Here is a 17,805-nt window from a genome sequence, read left to right as displayed (position 1 = left end):
TTATATCACCAGTGAAGCGCTGTGTCTTTGACCACAGCATTAAACCATTGTAGTCATGCAGAGGTGGCACTACCTTTTCTTCATTTTTTCCCCTTTTTTTTTGAGTTTTGCCCTGTAGCGAAATCATTATCTAGTGGTTCATGTCGTGCCACAAGCGCTTTCCTTCGCATTAAATTTGTGGATCCTTCTTTTGACAACTGCTGATTTAGCGTGTTTCATGAGACGAGTACAAGTTTCTGCGTTGCAGACCAAAAACTGGTGCTGGCTCGTGTAATAAATGAGGCAATCATTAATACATTACATAATCACCTTTTCCCTACCTCTCCCTTTTTATTCATTTGTCTTTCCCTGCGTCAATCTCTCTTATCTATTTTCCTATTCTCTCTCTAACTCTCCCCCCCCCCTTCTTGGTCATTCATATCCACCGGCTCCCTTTAGCATCGGGGGGGAAAACACTGCACCACCACTTTTTTTCTCCTTTCCATTCCCTTTTTTTTTATTTTATTTGGACAGCTGTCAAGACTCACTTCCCACTCCCTCTGTTTTCTATTGTGTGCCTCTGCCAAGTTCAGCTCATCTCCCCGAGGAAGACGAGAGGGCGAGGGAGGGACGGCAAGAGGAAGCGAAATGAGTGAAGGGAGGAATGGAGAGAAGTTTGGCAGCAAACACTTTTAGAGCACAACATTGGCCGAAAAAAAAATCCCACATGGGAGTCAGTACAGTGATGTTTTTTTGTTTTTAGTTTCACTAGTGTCTCTCACAAGCAAGTCAAGGAACAAAAACGGTCCCCATGGCAATGTGCTGAAGACCACCGTTGTTTGGCATTCACCTGAAGGACCCGCCCACCGTCCTCACTATCCCCACTTAAAGTGTCTTTGTCTTCTCCCCCCCCTGACAGTCTCCAGAGGAGGGCTCTCTGCTGATGGCCAGCCCCAGGATGCTTCTCCCGGAGGAGGGCACGCTTTCGCCGACCACCCCCCTGTCCATCCACCACCAGATCCAGCTTCTCCAGCAGCAGCTGGCGCAGCAGCAGCAGCAGACGCAGGTGGCCTTAGCACAGGTAGGACGCTCTCTCCACATTTGCATTGTGTACACAAATGCGTTCATGTCAACGATACTCAAGGTACAATTCCATCGGGGGGGGAAAAATCTGAATTTACGGGAATTATATTTGGTTTGAATTGGCAGTTCCCACTTCCTATGTTCCACAAAAAAAAACAACGTTTGCTGACTGGACAAACTGTTTTGATGACATGAATGTACATTTACATAAACATGTACAACCTGCTAATAAAATATACCAATACATTCTTACTAAAATGTTTTGCTGTCTATCGCTATTGCTGTCATCCTTATCCTGCTTTAAAAACTGTATTTTGCTACTCCAAGAATATCCTTTTCCTCCGTTTCCAAAGGATTCAATGTTCTTGTTTTCTACCTGCTAATTTGATTAATCTTGTATGCAGAGACTTTAATCCATTTAAAGCATGCATACAGGCGATACCAAGATTTCAGCAAAGATGAATCGCTTAATCGTCTTGCATCCACCCACTTTCTTCACCACTTATAGCTAACACTGCAGTCTCCAATCAGCTCCAAGTCCTTGCTGATTAAGATGGAAAATTAGTAGATAATGATAACCGACTGAATTATGGTAAATCTCGTTGATGCTGCGCAAGCCTGCGGGGTTGCTGCGGTTACCAGGCTTTGAAGGAGGCGGACCATCGTCGGTTGACGAAGCGGTTGGAGAGGCTGGTGACATCTTCAAGTGCTTTGCCTGGGAGAGCGGTTGGCTACCAGATGCACCGGCGTCATTATCAAGCTGTGTACACAACAAGCCAACCGCGTGTTCCCTTCCCGCTCATTAGGTCTTGGAAGTCTGCCGTGGGCAATGTGCGTTTACGGGTCCCGTGAATCAACCGTTCTCGGCAGCCGATTGGATGTGTTTCAGCATGTTGGATCGCGAGTGCCGTATTTTCAAAGTAAACACCATTAGCGGATTTTAATTGAAGTTAAAAGACTTGAATTTGAATAAATAATTCCAATGCAGCAAGGATATAACTATAGCTAATAATCCACTGTAGAATGTTGTAAATGTCTAAAACGGCATTCCCAGGTTCATCATCATCTTCTACTAAATTTACAAATCACTGGCTGGGGTTGGCTGATTGGCTGAGTTTGTTTTGTTCGGAGCCAAGCTGCCCATGTAGGGCTGCTGCCAGACCTTTCCTGAAACTAATTGGAGATGGTTTGGGACATTTAGGCTGCCAACGAGGCTACACGTCGCCTACATAGTAGAATTGCTATTTTTTTGTTTATTTACTAAATATGCAGCATATAATATATTGAAAACAAATGGCTGGTTTAGGTTTGAAATGTTTTGTGGTACATGTAGATTGATTCTATGGCGGCAGTTGTCCATGGTCATGAATGTTTTATCAATAATAGGCATCTTTCGATGATGGTTGGAAAAGATTCAGCAGTTTCACTTTTTGCGGAAACATGCAGACATTGTTTCCTTTTGACATGCGTTAGAATATGAAGGGGATGCTTCTGCCAGCAGGGAAGGTTGGAAAGAAGAGAAAAAGTAATACTCAGATACACTGTGAAAAAGGACACAATGTGTGTTTAGTTTGTGGTTGTAGGCTATAGGAATGGATAAGTCAGTGTATGTTTGTTTACTACAGAGAAAGATCTGAAAAAAAAAAATGGTGACTATCGGAGGATATAATGGATGTTTGTTTCTCTCACTCTTTCTCTGGCTCTCTGTCACACCTCTTTATCCCCCACTTGCTTCCATAAGCCAACTCACATTTACAATTAGCATTTTTTACACACTCTATCTCGCACATGAACAATCAGTCGAACACAGACACTCACACACACACACACACACACACAAACTGACACACACCATTATCTGTGAAGGGGGAATTTTCCCTGTTCCTGTTTTAAAAAACCGAACTCGGAGGAGAGAAGGAAATTATGCTGCATGAGTTTGTTTGTGTGTCTGTTGTATGAGTGTGTGTGTAGGTGTGTTTGTCTGTGGTACTTCAAAGAGCCATGGTGCTTAAAGTGTGAGTGAGTGATTCCAGTAATCCTATGGGTGGGGGGGCGGGGAGGAAGGACACCCCAATCTGTTGAGTTACAGTACACAATCTTCCCTGCTCCATGCTGATACAAGAGCTGGCAACTCTCCTGGTAACATCATTGGTATGGGCTAGTGCAGGCCCGCATGACGGAAGGTGGGGTATTTCTTCAGCAAAAAAATAATTACAAGGCATCAATGAAAATACAGTATAGTGTGTGTGTGGGTGTGTGTGTGTGTGTGTGTGTGTGTGTGTGTGTGTGTGTGTGAGTGTGAGAGTGAGAGAAGGCATACAGGAAACTTGGACAAAAGCTTGTGAGTTTCAATGCTGGATATCTAGTTAATCAACGTGTGTGTGTGTGTGTGTGTGTGTGTGTGCGGAGACTTACAGGAAACTGACACATTTTATGGTGCCTCAATAAATTCCAAATACGAGGCTGAAGATCAGCCTGGCTTACTCTCCGTGCATCATGAAGTGTAAAATACATATAGAATATGCGAGATTTTGGCATGCAGATTCAAATAACAAATACTAGTTAATTATGTTTGCGTATACTGAAGTCTCGGATTTGTTATGTGGCTTTTTGGCTTTGTTACGGATTGCAATTGGCATTATTGAGTGGTGGATATCTTTTCATAATTGCTGTGCAGGCTGAAGCGAAACGGCTGTTTAATATATGCTATTGCAGTTTATTACATAATTGCCTTTTTAAATGTGGTGAAAGGGAGCTTTGCAGTAAGTATGAGGGGAAATTTAATTAGCAATTATAGATATAATAAGTGACTAATTTGTATGTTATCTATACTAGGTTGACCACATTGATTTCTAAGCACTGAAAATGTATGCATTGAAATAACGCATCTGAATTTTTTGCCTCTGAATTTAACTCTTAAAATTATTAAATAAATCATTTTCACCTTTATTTTTCAATATCAAAAAATTCAAAATCAAATATTCAACGTTAAAAATTTCAACTTAAATATTTTCAACGTCCCCAAATTCAACATTCCAAAGTCAGCTGCAAAATTCTATGTATGAAATTCAGCCTTAGGACCCAAGGAAGAGCAATCGATCCTAGATGCTAGATCGCGGTCAAGCATGGAGAGCAAGCGTGTGTTACACAGAATTCTGCGACCCACCGAAAAGTGTGACACCAGGGGGCGCTGTTGCACATTTTCTGCAACATGCACGAGTTTGAAGCTTAGACAGGCATGAAGTCGTTCACGTGTGAAAACATGCATGAGCTTAGAGCTTTTGTATCATCATCAATCACTCGGATTGGGGGTATTCATTTTGTGAAACCGGGCGCACGTTAAGTGGTTGGAGCAAAACGGTTGATATGTCTCTGTGGTGGCATAACAAGAGTGCAACGAGTGCGCAGAGCCAACACTATTCCGCACCGAGTGACATGATACAGATATGAGGATGACAAATTAAAAGCAGGTTGCTGTCGGGCGCTTCTTCCCGAGGCACACCGTGCTTCCACTGGAACTACAAGCTGGTGGCGCTTCAGTTGCCAAATACCGTCGGCTCTGCGCTGTCCTTCCACAGAGGGCAGCGGGCTTCAGATCGCCCCAGCATCACACCAAACGTAGGTGTGATTAGGGCACCCAAATTGGTGCCCTAATAAATTGGGCTCCTCAACCCACTACAATTACCCTTAACCTGCATGTAAATCCAGCCAAGTCACTGCAATCACACACACACTTCACATGATACAGGCATTATTCTTTCATCGTTTATTTCATACTGCAGTAAAAAGAAAAACAACTGTGCATTATTTCAAAAAAATAAAATAAAAGATAAGATCCCCCCCCCCCCCTCACCTTGATATTAAATGTGCTCAATAAATAAATTGTATTTTATTTGATTAGCATTTTAGAGACCGATACAATGGAAGGCGTAGGCTAAGGTCCACAACCGTTGCTTCTCTCCCCATAAAAAGCTACAGTCAGTGTTCAATGACATTGAATTACCTTGGAGCATTTCCTATTATAGGCTACTGTGTTAAATTATGTTTAGAATTAACGTTTGTATCAAGAAAGAAAGAACCAGCGAGTGACGCTGTTATTCCCGTTCTCCTTGCTTGACCGAGATCTAACATCTAGGATGGATTGCTCTTCCTTGGGTCCCCGGATGTTAACACTGAATTTCATACATTGAATTTTGCAAGTGACTTTGGCATGTTGAATTTGGGGACGTTGAAAATATTTAAGTTGATTTTTTTTTTTAACGTTGAATATTTGATTTTGAATTTTTAACCTTGAAAAATAAAGGTGAAAATGATTTGTTGAGAAATGTAAAGATTAATATTCAGAGGCAAAAAATCCAGACACGTTATTTCAATGCATAAATATTAAGTGCATATAATTTTAAGGCTTTTTATTTTAAAAATCCGATGGCACAGATTTATTTCCATAGATATGTCTCTACTCTCTGATGAACATGTATATAGATCTATGGATTTCTTTAAGTTCTAATCGTTAAGGCCAGACAGTTATTGAATAAAGAGACAATAAATGAACAATGAGAACAGAGATTCGGAAATATTTTGTGAGAAGAGGTTATTATAGCCCCCTGGCTTACTATGCAGTTTCTACTTAATCTTCATATGCATTAAAATGATGACTAACTCACTTCACACTTTTGGTGTCATTTCTCCATATTGTTTCATAGCCTTTAATGGTGCCTCCTACATCCAAGCTTGTTCTACCATATATATCAACATCAGGCGACAGTGCTGTGGCACATTTGTATCAATCCTCCTATTTAATCCATTGTAACTGTGTCTGACAGGGCTGTGTCTGCTGACCTGAGCTGCCTAGTGTATTGTCACACGTCCCTCCTCCTACCCCACTTATAAAGATAGTGGCTGTTGACATTCTGACAGTTGGACAGAGGCAACTTTTGTTGGGAACGTTTTCTAGGCTGAGGTGTTGCTGAGCCTGCATTTCTTTAATATAGAACCGCTGAGAGGATCTCGAGGGAACGTAGTATTGTGAATGTTTCAATACATGTAATATTGTATAAACTGTCCAACCATGACCTTGCTTAAGACAGCCTCCCTCACATTCCAATGCTTTCCATAGAGAACTGTCACAAACATTTCTCCTTATCTATGTATTTGTTTCGCTCCTCTGCAGGAAAGCAAACTGATACATTACTTTGAAAAACAACTACACTTAGTATTGGCCTCGACCAGGTACTGGTGGCCGAGCAGATGTGTTTTTATCTACGTGAGCTGGTTTAAGCGTTATCTTCACAGACACTGTGTGCAGGTCGGTCTGGTGTGATGAGAATGTCCTATCTCATTCATAAAGCATGAGGTCCCCCGAATCCAACTTTTCTTTAACCAGGTTTTCTTAAACGTCTCATGCAGATGCAACAGTTTTCCAAGAAAGACCTGGCTAAGGCCGAAGCATACAAATTTCAAATGGTTATACATAACACATAACAGGAACTGGAAGATAAGAACATAGTTCTATAGTATAAAAGTTCCTCCTTCCTTTTTGTCTAATTCAAATGACATGCTGCATAAATTCCATCATCTAAAATCCGTCTGAAGCTTGTTCCTGTGTGAAGGAGCCGCAAATCTAAACGCCCTGGGTGAGTCCTATAGGCCCTGACACTGCCATTTTTTATGCTTTTTAATAGAGTGAGATAGATAGAAAGGTATGGGAGATAGAGGGGAGGACATGCAGCAAAGGACCGCAGCCAGGAATCAAACCCGGGTCGCTGATTTCAGGACGGAGCCTTAATGGTACGCGCTCTACCTGGTGAGCCATCGGGTAGCCTGCAAAACAACTTTTTGATCATAGTGTGTGTCTGCTCTGTCACAACGCCACACAGGAAGAATCAGGTTTACCTAGAAGCTTCACTCCATGCAGCCAAAAGTATCGGGCCGTAACCTACGGCCTCCTGCTCATTTGGCGGTAATGCTGCGCAAAACAAAAACGAGAGGTGGATAAGTGACAAGCTTCGAGAGAAGGCTTCCTCGAATGCAAGCTGATTTGGTGGCTCTCTATTTATTTAAGTTCAGACTTGACCACACAAAGGCCCCTGTATCAGAGATAGTGTAAAAGAAGAAAAGACAGAACTATTAGAATTAACTATATTTCTGTTTTATCGCAACCACCAGTTGAAAAGGTTTTAGTATTCGTACCGTTGCATTTTTTTTTAATCTTCGTCTTCACTGACTTGGCCAGCAAATGGCCTCCGAGCTGCCATGGAAACAGGGTTTCATAAAACAGAGGATGAGGAGAGAAGCCGGGGACCCTGGGGCTCATTACCGGGTAGGATATCCCCTTATAATACCCTGATACATTACGCTTCAATGTGCAATTCTAATATCGGCCTGCACTGCACTCGGTCTGGTTTCTCTCCAGCAGAAGAAGTTCAAAAGAGTACCTCAACTGACTGAGAAGGGCAAATACCAGAATATCTTGTTAGCAGGGTAACTCTTTTTTCCTCGCTTACCGACCTTATCTTTGGGCCTCGGCTGTCGAACTAGACGCCAGAGCTTTTCAATTCACACACACACGCACACAAACGCACACACACACACACACACACACACACACACACACACACACACACACACACACACACACACACACACACACACACACACACACACACACACACACACACACTCAAACCTTCTAGGTTTCTAATCATGAACACCCCTGTGGTAGGTGATAGACATGACATGACATTCCTCCTTGTTTTTACTTAGAAGTGAACAATGTTGATCCCCCCGCCCCCCTAGCCTAGAGTTATAGTCAGCATTGAGGTTAAGATAAAAGATTGGTACCAACACGCTTTGGGGAAGAAACTGCTTCTGTCATCCCATTTCTCTCTATTGTCTCCCGCTGTCATCTTAAGTTATTGTCTCTGCCTCTGTTCCCCCTCCCTTGTGTTGTCTTCTCAGCCCTACCTGTCTTCCTCACTCTCTCTCACTCTCTCACTCTCTCTCACTCCCCCGTCTGCCTCACTCTCTGTGTCTATCTGTCTGGTTCAATCTCTCTGACAGACACTAGACTCAAAGACTTGTCACTGCCTATGGCAGTAGACCCGGGGTTAGTCACCAGGCACTGAGCTGTCACTGCCCACCGCTCTAGTGCTGCTGTTGATGGGTTCAATGCAGAGATCTGATTTCGTTGTACCCGTGCAGTGACACAAAAATGTAGCTTTACTTGTTCCGTATGTCCGACACTGAGTGAGGAAGCGAATGCGATGGTAACAACGTGAAACACCACTGATCTCCCTTCTGTTCCCCTCCTCTTCCTCCTCCTGCTCTCCTCCTTCTCCTACTGCTTCTTCTACTGCTCCTCCTCCTCCTACTGCTCTTGTTCCTCCTCCTCCTTCTCCTACTGCTCCTCCTCCCGCTCCTCCTCCTGTTCCTCCTCCTCCTTCTTCTCCTCCTCCTCCTCCTCCTCCTTCTCCTCCTCCTCCTTCTTCTTCTTCTTCTTCTTCTCCTCCTCCTCCGGCTCCTCCTCCTGTTCCTCCTCCTCCTCCTCCTCCTCCTGCTCCTCTACCTTCTGTTACTCCTCCTCCTCCTCCACCTGCTCCTCTACCTTCTGTTACTCCTGTTCCTCCTCCTCCTCCTCCTCCTCCTTCTCCTACTGCTCCTCCTCCACCTCCTCCTCCTGTTCCTCCTCCTCCTCCTCTTCCTCCTCCTCCTCCTGTTCCTCCTCCTCCTGCTCCTCCTCCACCTCCTCCTCCTGTTCTTCCTCCTCCTCCTCCTCCTGCTCCTCCACCTCCTCCTCCTCCTGCTCCTCCTCCTCCTCGTCCTCCTCCTCCTCCTCCTGTTCCTCCTCCTCCTCCTCCTCCACCTCCTCCTCCTCATCCTCCTCCTCCTCGTCCAGGTTCACCTGCTGAAGGACCAGCTGAGTGCAGAGGCCACAGCGCGGCTGGAGGCCCAGTCCCGGGTCCACCAGCTGCTGCTCCAGAACAAGGACCTGCTGCAGCACATCTCCCTGCTGGTCAAGCAGATCCAGGAGCTGGAGGCCAACTTCCCCGGAACCCACTGCAGTGAGTGCTGGTCCCAATGCTCTCCGATTTCCACCTCTGTTTTAATTAAACACACAGATGTTTCTTTCAAAATAACGTCTTTGTTTTGCGTATTTCTTAACGCCAGCCCTTACGTTGGTTTATTAGTGCCAAGGTTGTTACAGGATGACCCTCTGTTGCTGAAAAGGAGATATATAATGATGCTATTGAAGACAAACACTGTTATTATTTGTTTTTTTGTCCATATCTTTCACAGCTGCAGAAAGTCAACCAAGTTATTAATATAAATTAATATAAATTAAAAATGCTGATCATTTAATTAGATCGGCCTGACTGCCACGATTGACTGGTCTTGCTTCATTTGACTCATGGACAGTCGGCGATCTTGTTCACCTCATTATAAACAAGTAAAAGTTAAATGACGCAAGAAGAAAATAAAAGGATTTCCTCCCAGTGACTTTTACAGCACTGTTTGACCATAAACCGGTGTATGCTGTGGTTGCACGCGGATGGTGCTGACATCAACACATCGGGACTTGTTTGTCCCAAACAGAAGCAGTGAGAGCTGAATAATAGCTCATTATATCAGCAACCTGGGGAGGAACAGTGATAATGTCAGGAGTAAGGTATCACCTGCCCCCATGCATTTAGTTGGAGGTGTTTCTCTCTGGTGGTTTGCTTCCAGAGATTTTTCACTTCATTATATTACTTTAAAGTTGTCCAATACAGTATGTATTCCCTGGCTCTAATCCACTTTACCTTACGATGGTGAAACTGGCAATATGTTCGTTTTTATATTCAGCAGTCTTTATCATATCATGAATGCCAATATACTGCTGGTATACTTGGTATTCCTTTTCCATTTTCATTTCACTGTGATACGAATACATAATGCTGACAGTCCTTTCTTTCCGTCTATCTTGCTCTTTATTTCTTTCTCTCTTTTTTATACTCTCAATGTATATATATATATATTTTTCTTTCTCTTTCTTTCTCTCTTTCTCTCTCTCTTTGCCCCCATCCCCCCATCAGTGGGGTCCCAGGACAGCCTATTGGAGATCACCTTCCGCTCCAGCGGGGTCCCGGTGCTCTGCAACCCCACCACGCCCAAGCCGGAGGGCCGCGCCAACGGAGACGCCCTCCGCCCCGACGTCTTCTCCCCGCCGGCCGCCGCTCTCGGGAGCCCCATAGGTAGGGACCCGTCCCGTCTCCTCAAGCTGGAGCGCTTTCGCTTTTTTCCTGGCCCCCCGGGGGGCCCCACGCCGCCCCTTCGGCCGCCGGCCCTGAGCCCCCCGTCCTGGCTCAACGGGGCGGTAGGTGAAGAGTGGCGCGGCTCCTTCTCCCCGCCCCTCCCTCCACCGCGACAGGGCAGGGGCGAGGGGGAGCCCCCGGCTGCCCCCCACACAGCGTCCCGGGACGACCCAGACGTCGCCCGCTTCCGCGAGTCGGGCATCGCCTCCGAGTGCGAAGGTTCGAACACGGACGACAGTGAGGAGGAGGAGGGGGAGGAGGAGGAGGAGGAGGAGCAGGAGGGGGTCGGGGTGGAGGAGAGGAGGGATGAGATGGAGGTCTACGGTTGGGGCACAGACATGGAGACACTGAGGCTGCTGAACGTTCTCAACAGGCAGGCCGTCCCCGACTGCCTGGGAGAAGAGATAGCCGTATAATACACACGCGCGCGCACACACACACACACACACACACACACACACACACACACACACACACACACACACACACACACACACACACACACACACACACACACACACACATAGACCACCCACTTATTGTTGTCACTTGATCACGTTTGCATCACAACCGGATCCATCAATATTTTCCATCACGGGAAAGACAATGATGTAGTATGTTGGTTTTCCGTAGCTTAATGTCCTCGACCTTTTATGTATTGCCAAGACAATGAATATAGCACATGGTGAAGTCATTATTAGCTTAATGTTATTGTTATCGTTCGCTTGCTTAAAAGTTGCTTACAGACTGGGCCGACAGTGAGTCTTTCACCAAGAACACAAGAACGTAAACGGCGGCTGTCATAGGACATGAAATGATGAGCATGTTAGCAATTGCTTTAATGGTCTTTATTTATTTTTAGTCACGTATTATTATCGACTTAAAATTACAAATATCCAGGTCAATAAGGCAATTTGGGCATTTTATGTAGTATTTGGCCAGAAGTTCTCTATTGAGTTTTCCATAGTCTGGCGAGACCTGTTGATCCAAAAAAACATTTTTGGTCAGGTGTGCAAATGACTGCAGTCTTGGGTGGTCTGTTAGCACTGCATTTTAGTAGGATAGCTATTTGTTTGTCCTTGTCTCACTGTTTAAGCTACTAGGACGAAGAAAAATAAAAAACACGTTCGTTCACCATGAGAACGTTTCTCAGGAGAACAATTTTAGATTCTTTCAGCATCTTTTGGAATTACTACATACAGACTAGCTTTCTGGTGTTTTTCTTTTCTTCCGTCCTTTTTACATAGTTGACTTTTCATTCTGTTCTGTACAACTGTGCTCACGCATGCACAAATATTATTTTGAAAAAGCGAACACTGGAGATATCTTGATGAACGATTTGTTTCTCTTGTTTTCACCAAGACTTTCTTCTGAACAAAACTGTCACTCTGCTATACCAGTATACGATTTAACACATTTTAGATTAGCTTTTTCAGCTCGCCCAATTCAGAGGGTAAGCATTGTTTGAATTTCTAATTAACGTAACGTTGTCATGCCATTGTATTCGCTTGAACTTCCCATTCTAACTGTGCTGTTAGGATTTGTTTTCCTCCTCACTCAAGGGATTATCCTTTACCCCATACCACATCAAATATGTGCATCTTTTATGTAGTATGAAAAAAAGCAAAATCATCTACTATTCTTTCTCTTAAGTCTCTTTGAATTGACTGGCGTGTGCATGCACTAGCCTACAGCATAACAATAGACCTTGCATGTGATGTCATAACTCCGCCCACTTTTCCAAACTGTATGGGAGGAGGGCGGTATATTGGGGTTGACTGTCTTATGTTTCTGTCTCAGTGTTTTCTATCATAGGCTTTACTCATCCAACACTTCTTCCCTACATGTATTTACAGTTCTCCTGAAGCCGTTTACTGTGTTCATCTTACCCTTTGTCAACCTGAATTTTGCTCCCCGTTTAAAAACAGGATTATATAAACACACTTGTACATAATGATTAAACTGTAAGTTTCTTCTATCTTTTATATATAAAAGAGAGAAAAATTGTCTAGGTCTATGTCTGCGTTTCTTTACAAGCGAATTGACATTTTAAATTAATGAAGGACTCTTTTGGGGAGTGACACGATGCTCACGATACCACTATATCAGTCAAACCACAAACACTGCAATGCTTCGGTGCACCTTTCTGCAAGGCCGACGTGGCTCTGTTTATCCCCCCCACTCCCCATCAAAGTACACTTTTATCTGCAGCCTCTTTCCTCTTTCTTGTCTGTTGTCCCCGTATGAATTTTTTGTTAAAAGCGAGTGTGTGTTTGTGTGTGTGTGTATGTGAGAGAGAGACGGTCTGACAGTATAATTTATGTTAAGCCGGAGATGTGTCGGCTATGCATCCTATTGAAACAGTTGTTCGGATATTTTCACTCAGCCGAGTTAATAAAACAAACTCACTCCAAGCAAGAGTCAGGGAGGAGCAGCGGCCTCTGCGTTTTGAGGAAACAAATATACGCCCAGTCGTCTCCGTGGGCAGAAAGCACAGTGTTGTTGAAATTCATTTGATTTGTTTCACCAGGAAGGACCCAGAATGAATGGGCTGATGGCCATTTTTATGCTTGGGGAAATCCTATAAGAGTGGCTCCCAATAATTGATGGGAGCAAAGAGGCATATATTTTTAAAGAACATCGATGATCCAATATAGTCGCATATTCCAGTCTGGAAATAGGGCACTATGTCTTTGATTGCCAGTGTTGTTCTCTTGTGTTTGATCACATAAGTGGAAAGTGCACGAGTTTGAAGATGGAGCTTTGAGTTGCCCGAACCATCTTGACCCTAGACGGTTTGCTGCTAGACAGAGATACACAAACATAGCAGGGTTCTACCAGGGTAGGGTATGTGTTTTGGATCTAAAATGATTCAACTATTACTCTAGTTATCGACCAAGATCTCCAACCTAAAATGTGATGTTCAAAAATCCAAACAAACCTTGAACTTTGCAGATTTTTTTTTCTTCTTCAATGACTGGATGCAGCAGATCTGTACCACAGTTCACCTCCTGAGACGGGGCGGACTTTGAAAGGCTGTTCTGAAGGGGGGGGGGGGGGGGCTCTGTTCTGTCACCCTGTGTCCACAGCAAGGGAGCTAGCCTTTATAAGTAAAGGAGCTCAGAGCGGTACAAAGAATTGTATATCTGGATAGTCTCTTCTCACATCATAATAATAATAATCTAATCTAATCTAATAATCTCATAATCTAAATTTGTCCAGATTGATATATCTAGACTAGCCTTCCCAAACCTCGGGTCAGGCCCATTTCTATTGAGTTGCAAATTAGCAGAGTAGAATACATGTCAATGCTGTGATATGTTATTTATTTAATAATCCTCTAAGCAACACTGCTTAGAGGACTCTCTCTCTCTCTCTCTCTCTCTCGCTTTCCTTCTTTTTTTCTCTCTCTCTCTCTTTTTCTCTCTGTTATATATCAAATATATAATTTTTTTCTTTTTCAATTCCCAGAGTCAATTAATTACATAGGAGGGCTGTCTGGGGCCCGTCATTCCTGCGGTCAGTGTTTTGTGTCGGCGCCACTAGGTGCTTGCTATTGATCGTCCAACCCCTGGCCCCCCTTACCAGTCACCCCTCAGAAGCTCTGGGACCCAGGGTTGACCGTTTGGACTGCAGAGGCAGCAATCGATTGTGCTGGGGAAGAGTTCAGGCTAACAACCCGAGTGGAATGGTGCGCTCTTGAAATATGTATCAATATACCCTGTGGTACTACTCCTACTGAGTGAAGCAAAAAGTGAAAATCAAAGTAGCTCTGAGTTCTTTCAAACCAATTATGGGTTTATTGAAAATGTGAAATACAAAGGTTATGGAAATAAGATTGTTTTCACTGCGTCGATAGTTTACTGAACTGGTTGCATGCGATGGATGCAATCGCTAAGTGTCGCTGTTTGACACAATGATTTCTGAGGTAGCTAAAATGAGTTATACCATTTTAAACTTCAAATAAGGGGAAAACATCCAAAGATGCATAGCTATTCACAGAACCTCCTCTCAGGAGGTAAAGGTTGTCAGAGGCTGTGTAGTTCATGAGTTCAGGAGTGGGAGGTTATCACACATGCACACCAAAAAAAAACTTAGATGTTGAAATTGATGACCGGGGGGGGGGGGAGACGCCTTTGAAAACCAAGCTCTTGGTCAATGAGTAGAGCGAATCTTGTCTTGGACGAACAAGTAGACCTGGATTGCACAAGGCTGACTAAGCCATAACTATTGGTGTTTGTATGTGTGTGTGCGCATGTCCGTGTGTTGCTGTCGGCGGGTGTACTGATAGGCCAGCCACTGAACCTCGACCTCCTCCCCCTGCTTAAAGGAGAAAAACTCCAGAGACTTGGGTTTCCTGAATTCCCTTACTTCTGGTGTCACTCGCAGTTGTTGCACCGTCACATTATACAACTTTTTATCTGTTATACACAGGGCTTCACATTTCCCGTACAGTACAGACACAGTTGAAATTAGGAAAAAACAACATTTAATCTCAATTCCATCACCACAGCGTCCCACTGTAGGTCACTGGTGGTGGTGGTGGAATGGGACCACAATGTGGCAAAACCAACTTTTCATGGAATATCCATTTCATGGCATGGCCTTTGATGAGGATATGAATGAAGACACAGATGAAATACCTGACCCGCGGCCGCTTCTTTTCCCTCTGTCACCCCCATCCTTCTGTGAATATCAAGTCCTCCCTGGATTTTGTATCTTAATTTTTCCTTTCCCGCTTCCTCTCTCGCTGTCCTTCAATGTGGCCTTCTCAATCCGTCCTCTGCATCTGCTTCTGCTGCCATACTGTCTGTGTCTCTGCTGTTCTTAAACATCCCCAAAGACACCCCTTCCTATGTGTGTGACGGACATTCTTCAGAAGGGGGATGAATGCCCAAACTGTCCTTTCAGTTTGAGATGAGAATATAACTAAATGTTAAAAAGACTGGCTGTCTGAATCTGTCAAATGTCTTGTATTCCATGTCTGTCCTATGATTTTCATGAGTGCAATGTCCGCACTGATAAGTATGTCCGCAGGACTTTGCCGAATAAGCTTAAGCTATTAGTTTGTCTTTTAGAGAGCATGCATCAATATGAGGTTTGAAAGCAAATCTTCCTGGGAATAGTTGTACGCATGAGCGGAACCAGAGGAAGGGCATGATGGAGGGAGGAGGGTGATTTATGGTTACCTTCAAGAAGACACATGAACTTCCTCTTTGATTCTTGAAGACAAACACAAAGATGTTGTTCTTGAGGCCCGCTTGTAATTAAGAGAAAACACATTGCATACCCTTGCATGGACACACACACACACACACACACACTCTCTCTCTGCTCTGTCTCTCTCTTGGTCTCTCTCTCTCTCTTTGTCTCTGTCTCATTGTCGCTCTCTCTGTCAATGTCAATCACTCATTGACACTGATGTGATGAGTCAATATTGTTTTGATTCAGACCGAGGGAGTAAGGATAGTCTGCCGTCAACGACAGCCTGTCCATCAGCTCACACACAAACATATACACACACATGTTTGGTCCCATCTCAATCCCACCTCTTTCCTTCATTCATAAAGTAATGAGCTCCTGTTTAAACATTGGACGACGTGTTTCTGTGTCTGTGCTGTCATTCTCTGACTGTGCATGGCTGTGTTTTTCTGCCTGTCTGGTCATATGTGTAGCAATTAAGAACAATTCAAGCCCCAGCTCTCATTTCAAACAACTGACAGGAGTGTGTGTGTGTGTGTGTGTGTGTGTGTGTGTGTGTGTGTGTGTGTGTGTGTGTGTGTGTGTGTGTGTGTGTGTGTGTGTGTGTGTGTGTGTGTGTGTGTGTGTGTGCGTGCGTGCGCGAACAAAGGACATGCGGTGGAAGACAGACAAAGAGAGGAGATGATCATTAAAAGATATCGCAGCAGTAAGCTAACAATGCGTTTGGTCATGTGCGTGTGTGTGTGTGCACGTGTGCATGCTCGGGCTCGGCACGACATGCCATGCCTGCATACTAAACGGCTTTGGATAAGCCACTTACAGCCAGAAGAGGCTGGTGCTTCTGGCACTCTGCTTGGCTCTGTGACGGCAGATCTGATGTTAAAGACCAATCCTCTCACTTCCAGCCACTTCGTCAGTCAGATCTTTATTGCAGCAAACTGCACCAGGATTGTAGTGTGGAGAGATCCCCATTAAATATGAAGCTGTGATCGTCAGTGACTAATTGTGTACAGTTCCAAAGGATGTACAGATAACAAGGCTCTCTCTCAAATGTGAGGAGATTTTAAAAGCAAAGGGAAATGGCAAGGCTAATTGTAAATCTTGAGAAGAAATCGATGTAAATGTTCTCAATGCGGCATTCATGATTTAAACAAAAAAAATGATATGTATATATATATATATATGTATAAAAAAACCCCACAAATAATCGCTTCAGTGAAAGAGCTGCAAATAGGTTCTGAAAAAGGTGATGGCGGCAGTGAAAAGGTTGAAAAACTTGTATTGCAACAAAGCATTAATGAATCTGTCAGCAATTTGGAACATGGTCTAGTTTCTCTTGTGCTCTGATCTTTCGTACTGTAAGCTTCTCTCCCAATTTGTTTTTCGGAGCTTGACAAGCTTGACAAAATGCCCTTCTTGTTCTGGGTATCGTACATAATCACGGTTAGTTCCTTTGTTCCCAACGTGAGGCTCGATTTTCGTAGCATGATTGTGTCTGATGAGACGAGTGGACAGCGCATTCACAATCACTTTTTTGTCTTTGTTTATTCAGAGGATTGGCGGTGCTACCACTTTGGGGAACACACCGTTTGTGCCAACGTGCTTATTTATTGTCATGAATGCCTCGGGGCCTGCCTTCCTGCTGTCCGTTCTTTGTATTTGATTGCTTTTTGGTTTGTTTAATAAATGTTTTCTTTCTTTCTTTCTCTCTCTTTTTTGGTATTTCTTTCCCTTGTTCTTTCTTTATTCTCCCTTTCGTCTTTTTCTCTTTCACAGCTATTGGAGCACTACAATTTCCCTTTTGTTTACCTTAAAATAACACTTCTAACATATTTTTGATGGTACACTGACTTGCAAAAAGTGCCCAAAAGGGATATATAATGAAGTGGTCTAAAATATAGCCTTTGTTGTTGCATATTGAGTCCCTCCTCATATGACAAGGTTTACATTAATGACCGCTAGCCAGGAACAGCCCATCAACAAAACTGAAAGTGACGTTTATAGCCACATAACGCTACTGGGGTGATGTATTAAAATAATCACACACCTCAATAGCAGTTTATGCAGTCTGAAATGGGCTTCTTTTCAAGTTAGAAACTTATTGGACATTCATCAAATATTCAAGCACCGAATTGCATCCGACGCAAGGAACTAAAATCTGGTGTGTCTAGCGGTGTACACCTGCCGAGGAGAAGAGCCATTTATGCTGCGTATTTGATTTAAGTTTCTAGTTATTTCTTGCATCCCTAGG

General features: G+C 43.8%; 1 protein-coding gene across 2 annotated transcripts in view; it reads left to right on the top strand.

The window, feature by feature from the left end:
* The window catches only part of nos1apa (nitric oxide synthase 1 (neuronal) adaptor protein a), a 100,172-nt gene that overhangs the window by 72,066 nt on the left and 10,301 nt on the right, over positions 1-17,805 (top strand). For both annotated transcript variants that reach the window (XM_079739241.1, XM_079739240.1), the window contains exons 8-10: positions 899-1,060; positions 8,957-9,122; positions 10,134-10,292. In XM_079739241.1, the coding sequence (XP_079595367.1) occupies positions 899-1,060; positions 8,957-9,122; positions 10,134-10,292 (487 nt within the window). The remainder of the gene's footprint in view (positions 1-898; positions 1,061-8,956; positions 9,123-10,133; positions 10,293-17,805) is intronic.

Source organism: Pollachius pollachius (genome assembly GCF_949987615.1).
Source record: "Pollachius pollachius genome assembly, chromosome: 7".
Lineage (NCBI taxonomy): Eukaryota > Metazoa > Chordata > Actinopteri > Gadiformes > Gadidae > Pollachius > Pollachius pollachius.
This window is presented reverse-complemented; position numbering and strand designations above follow the sequence as displayed.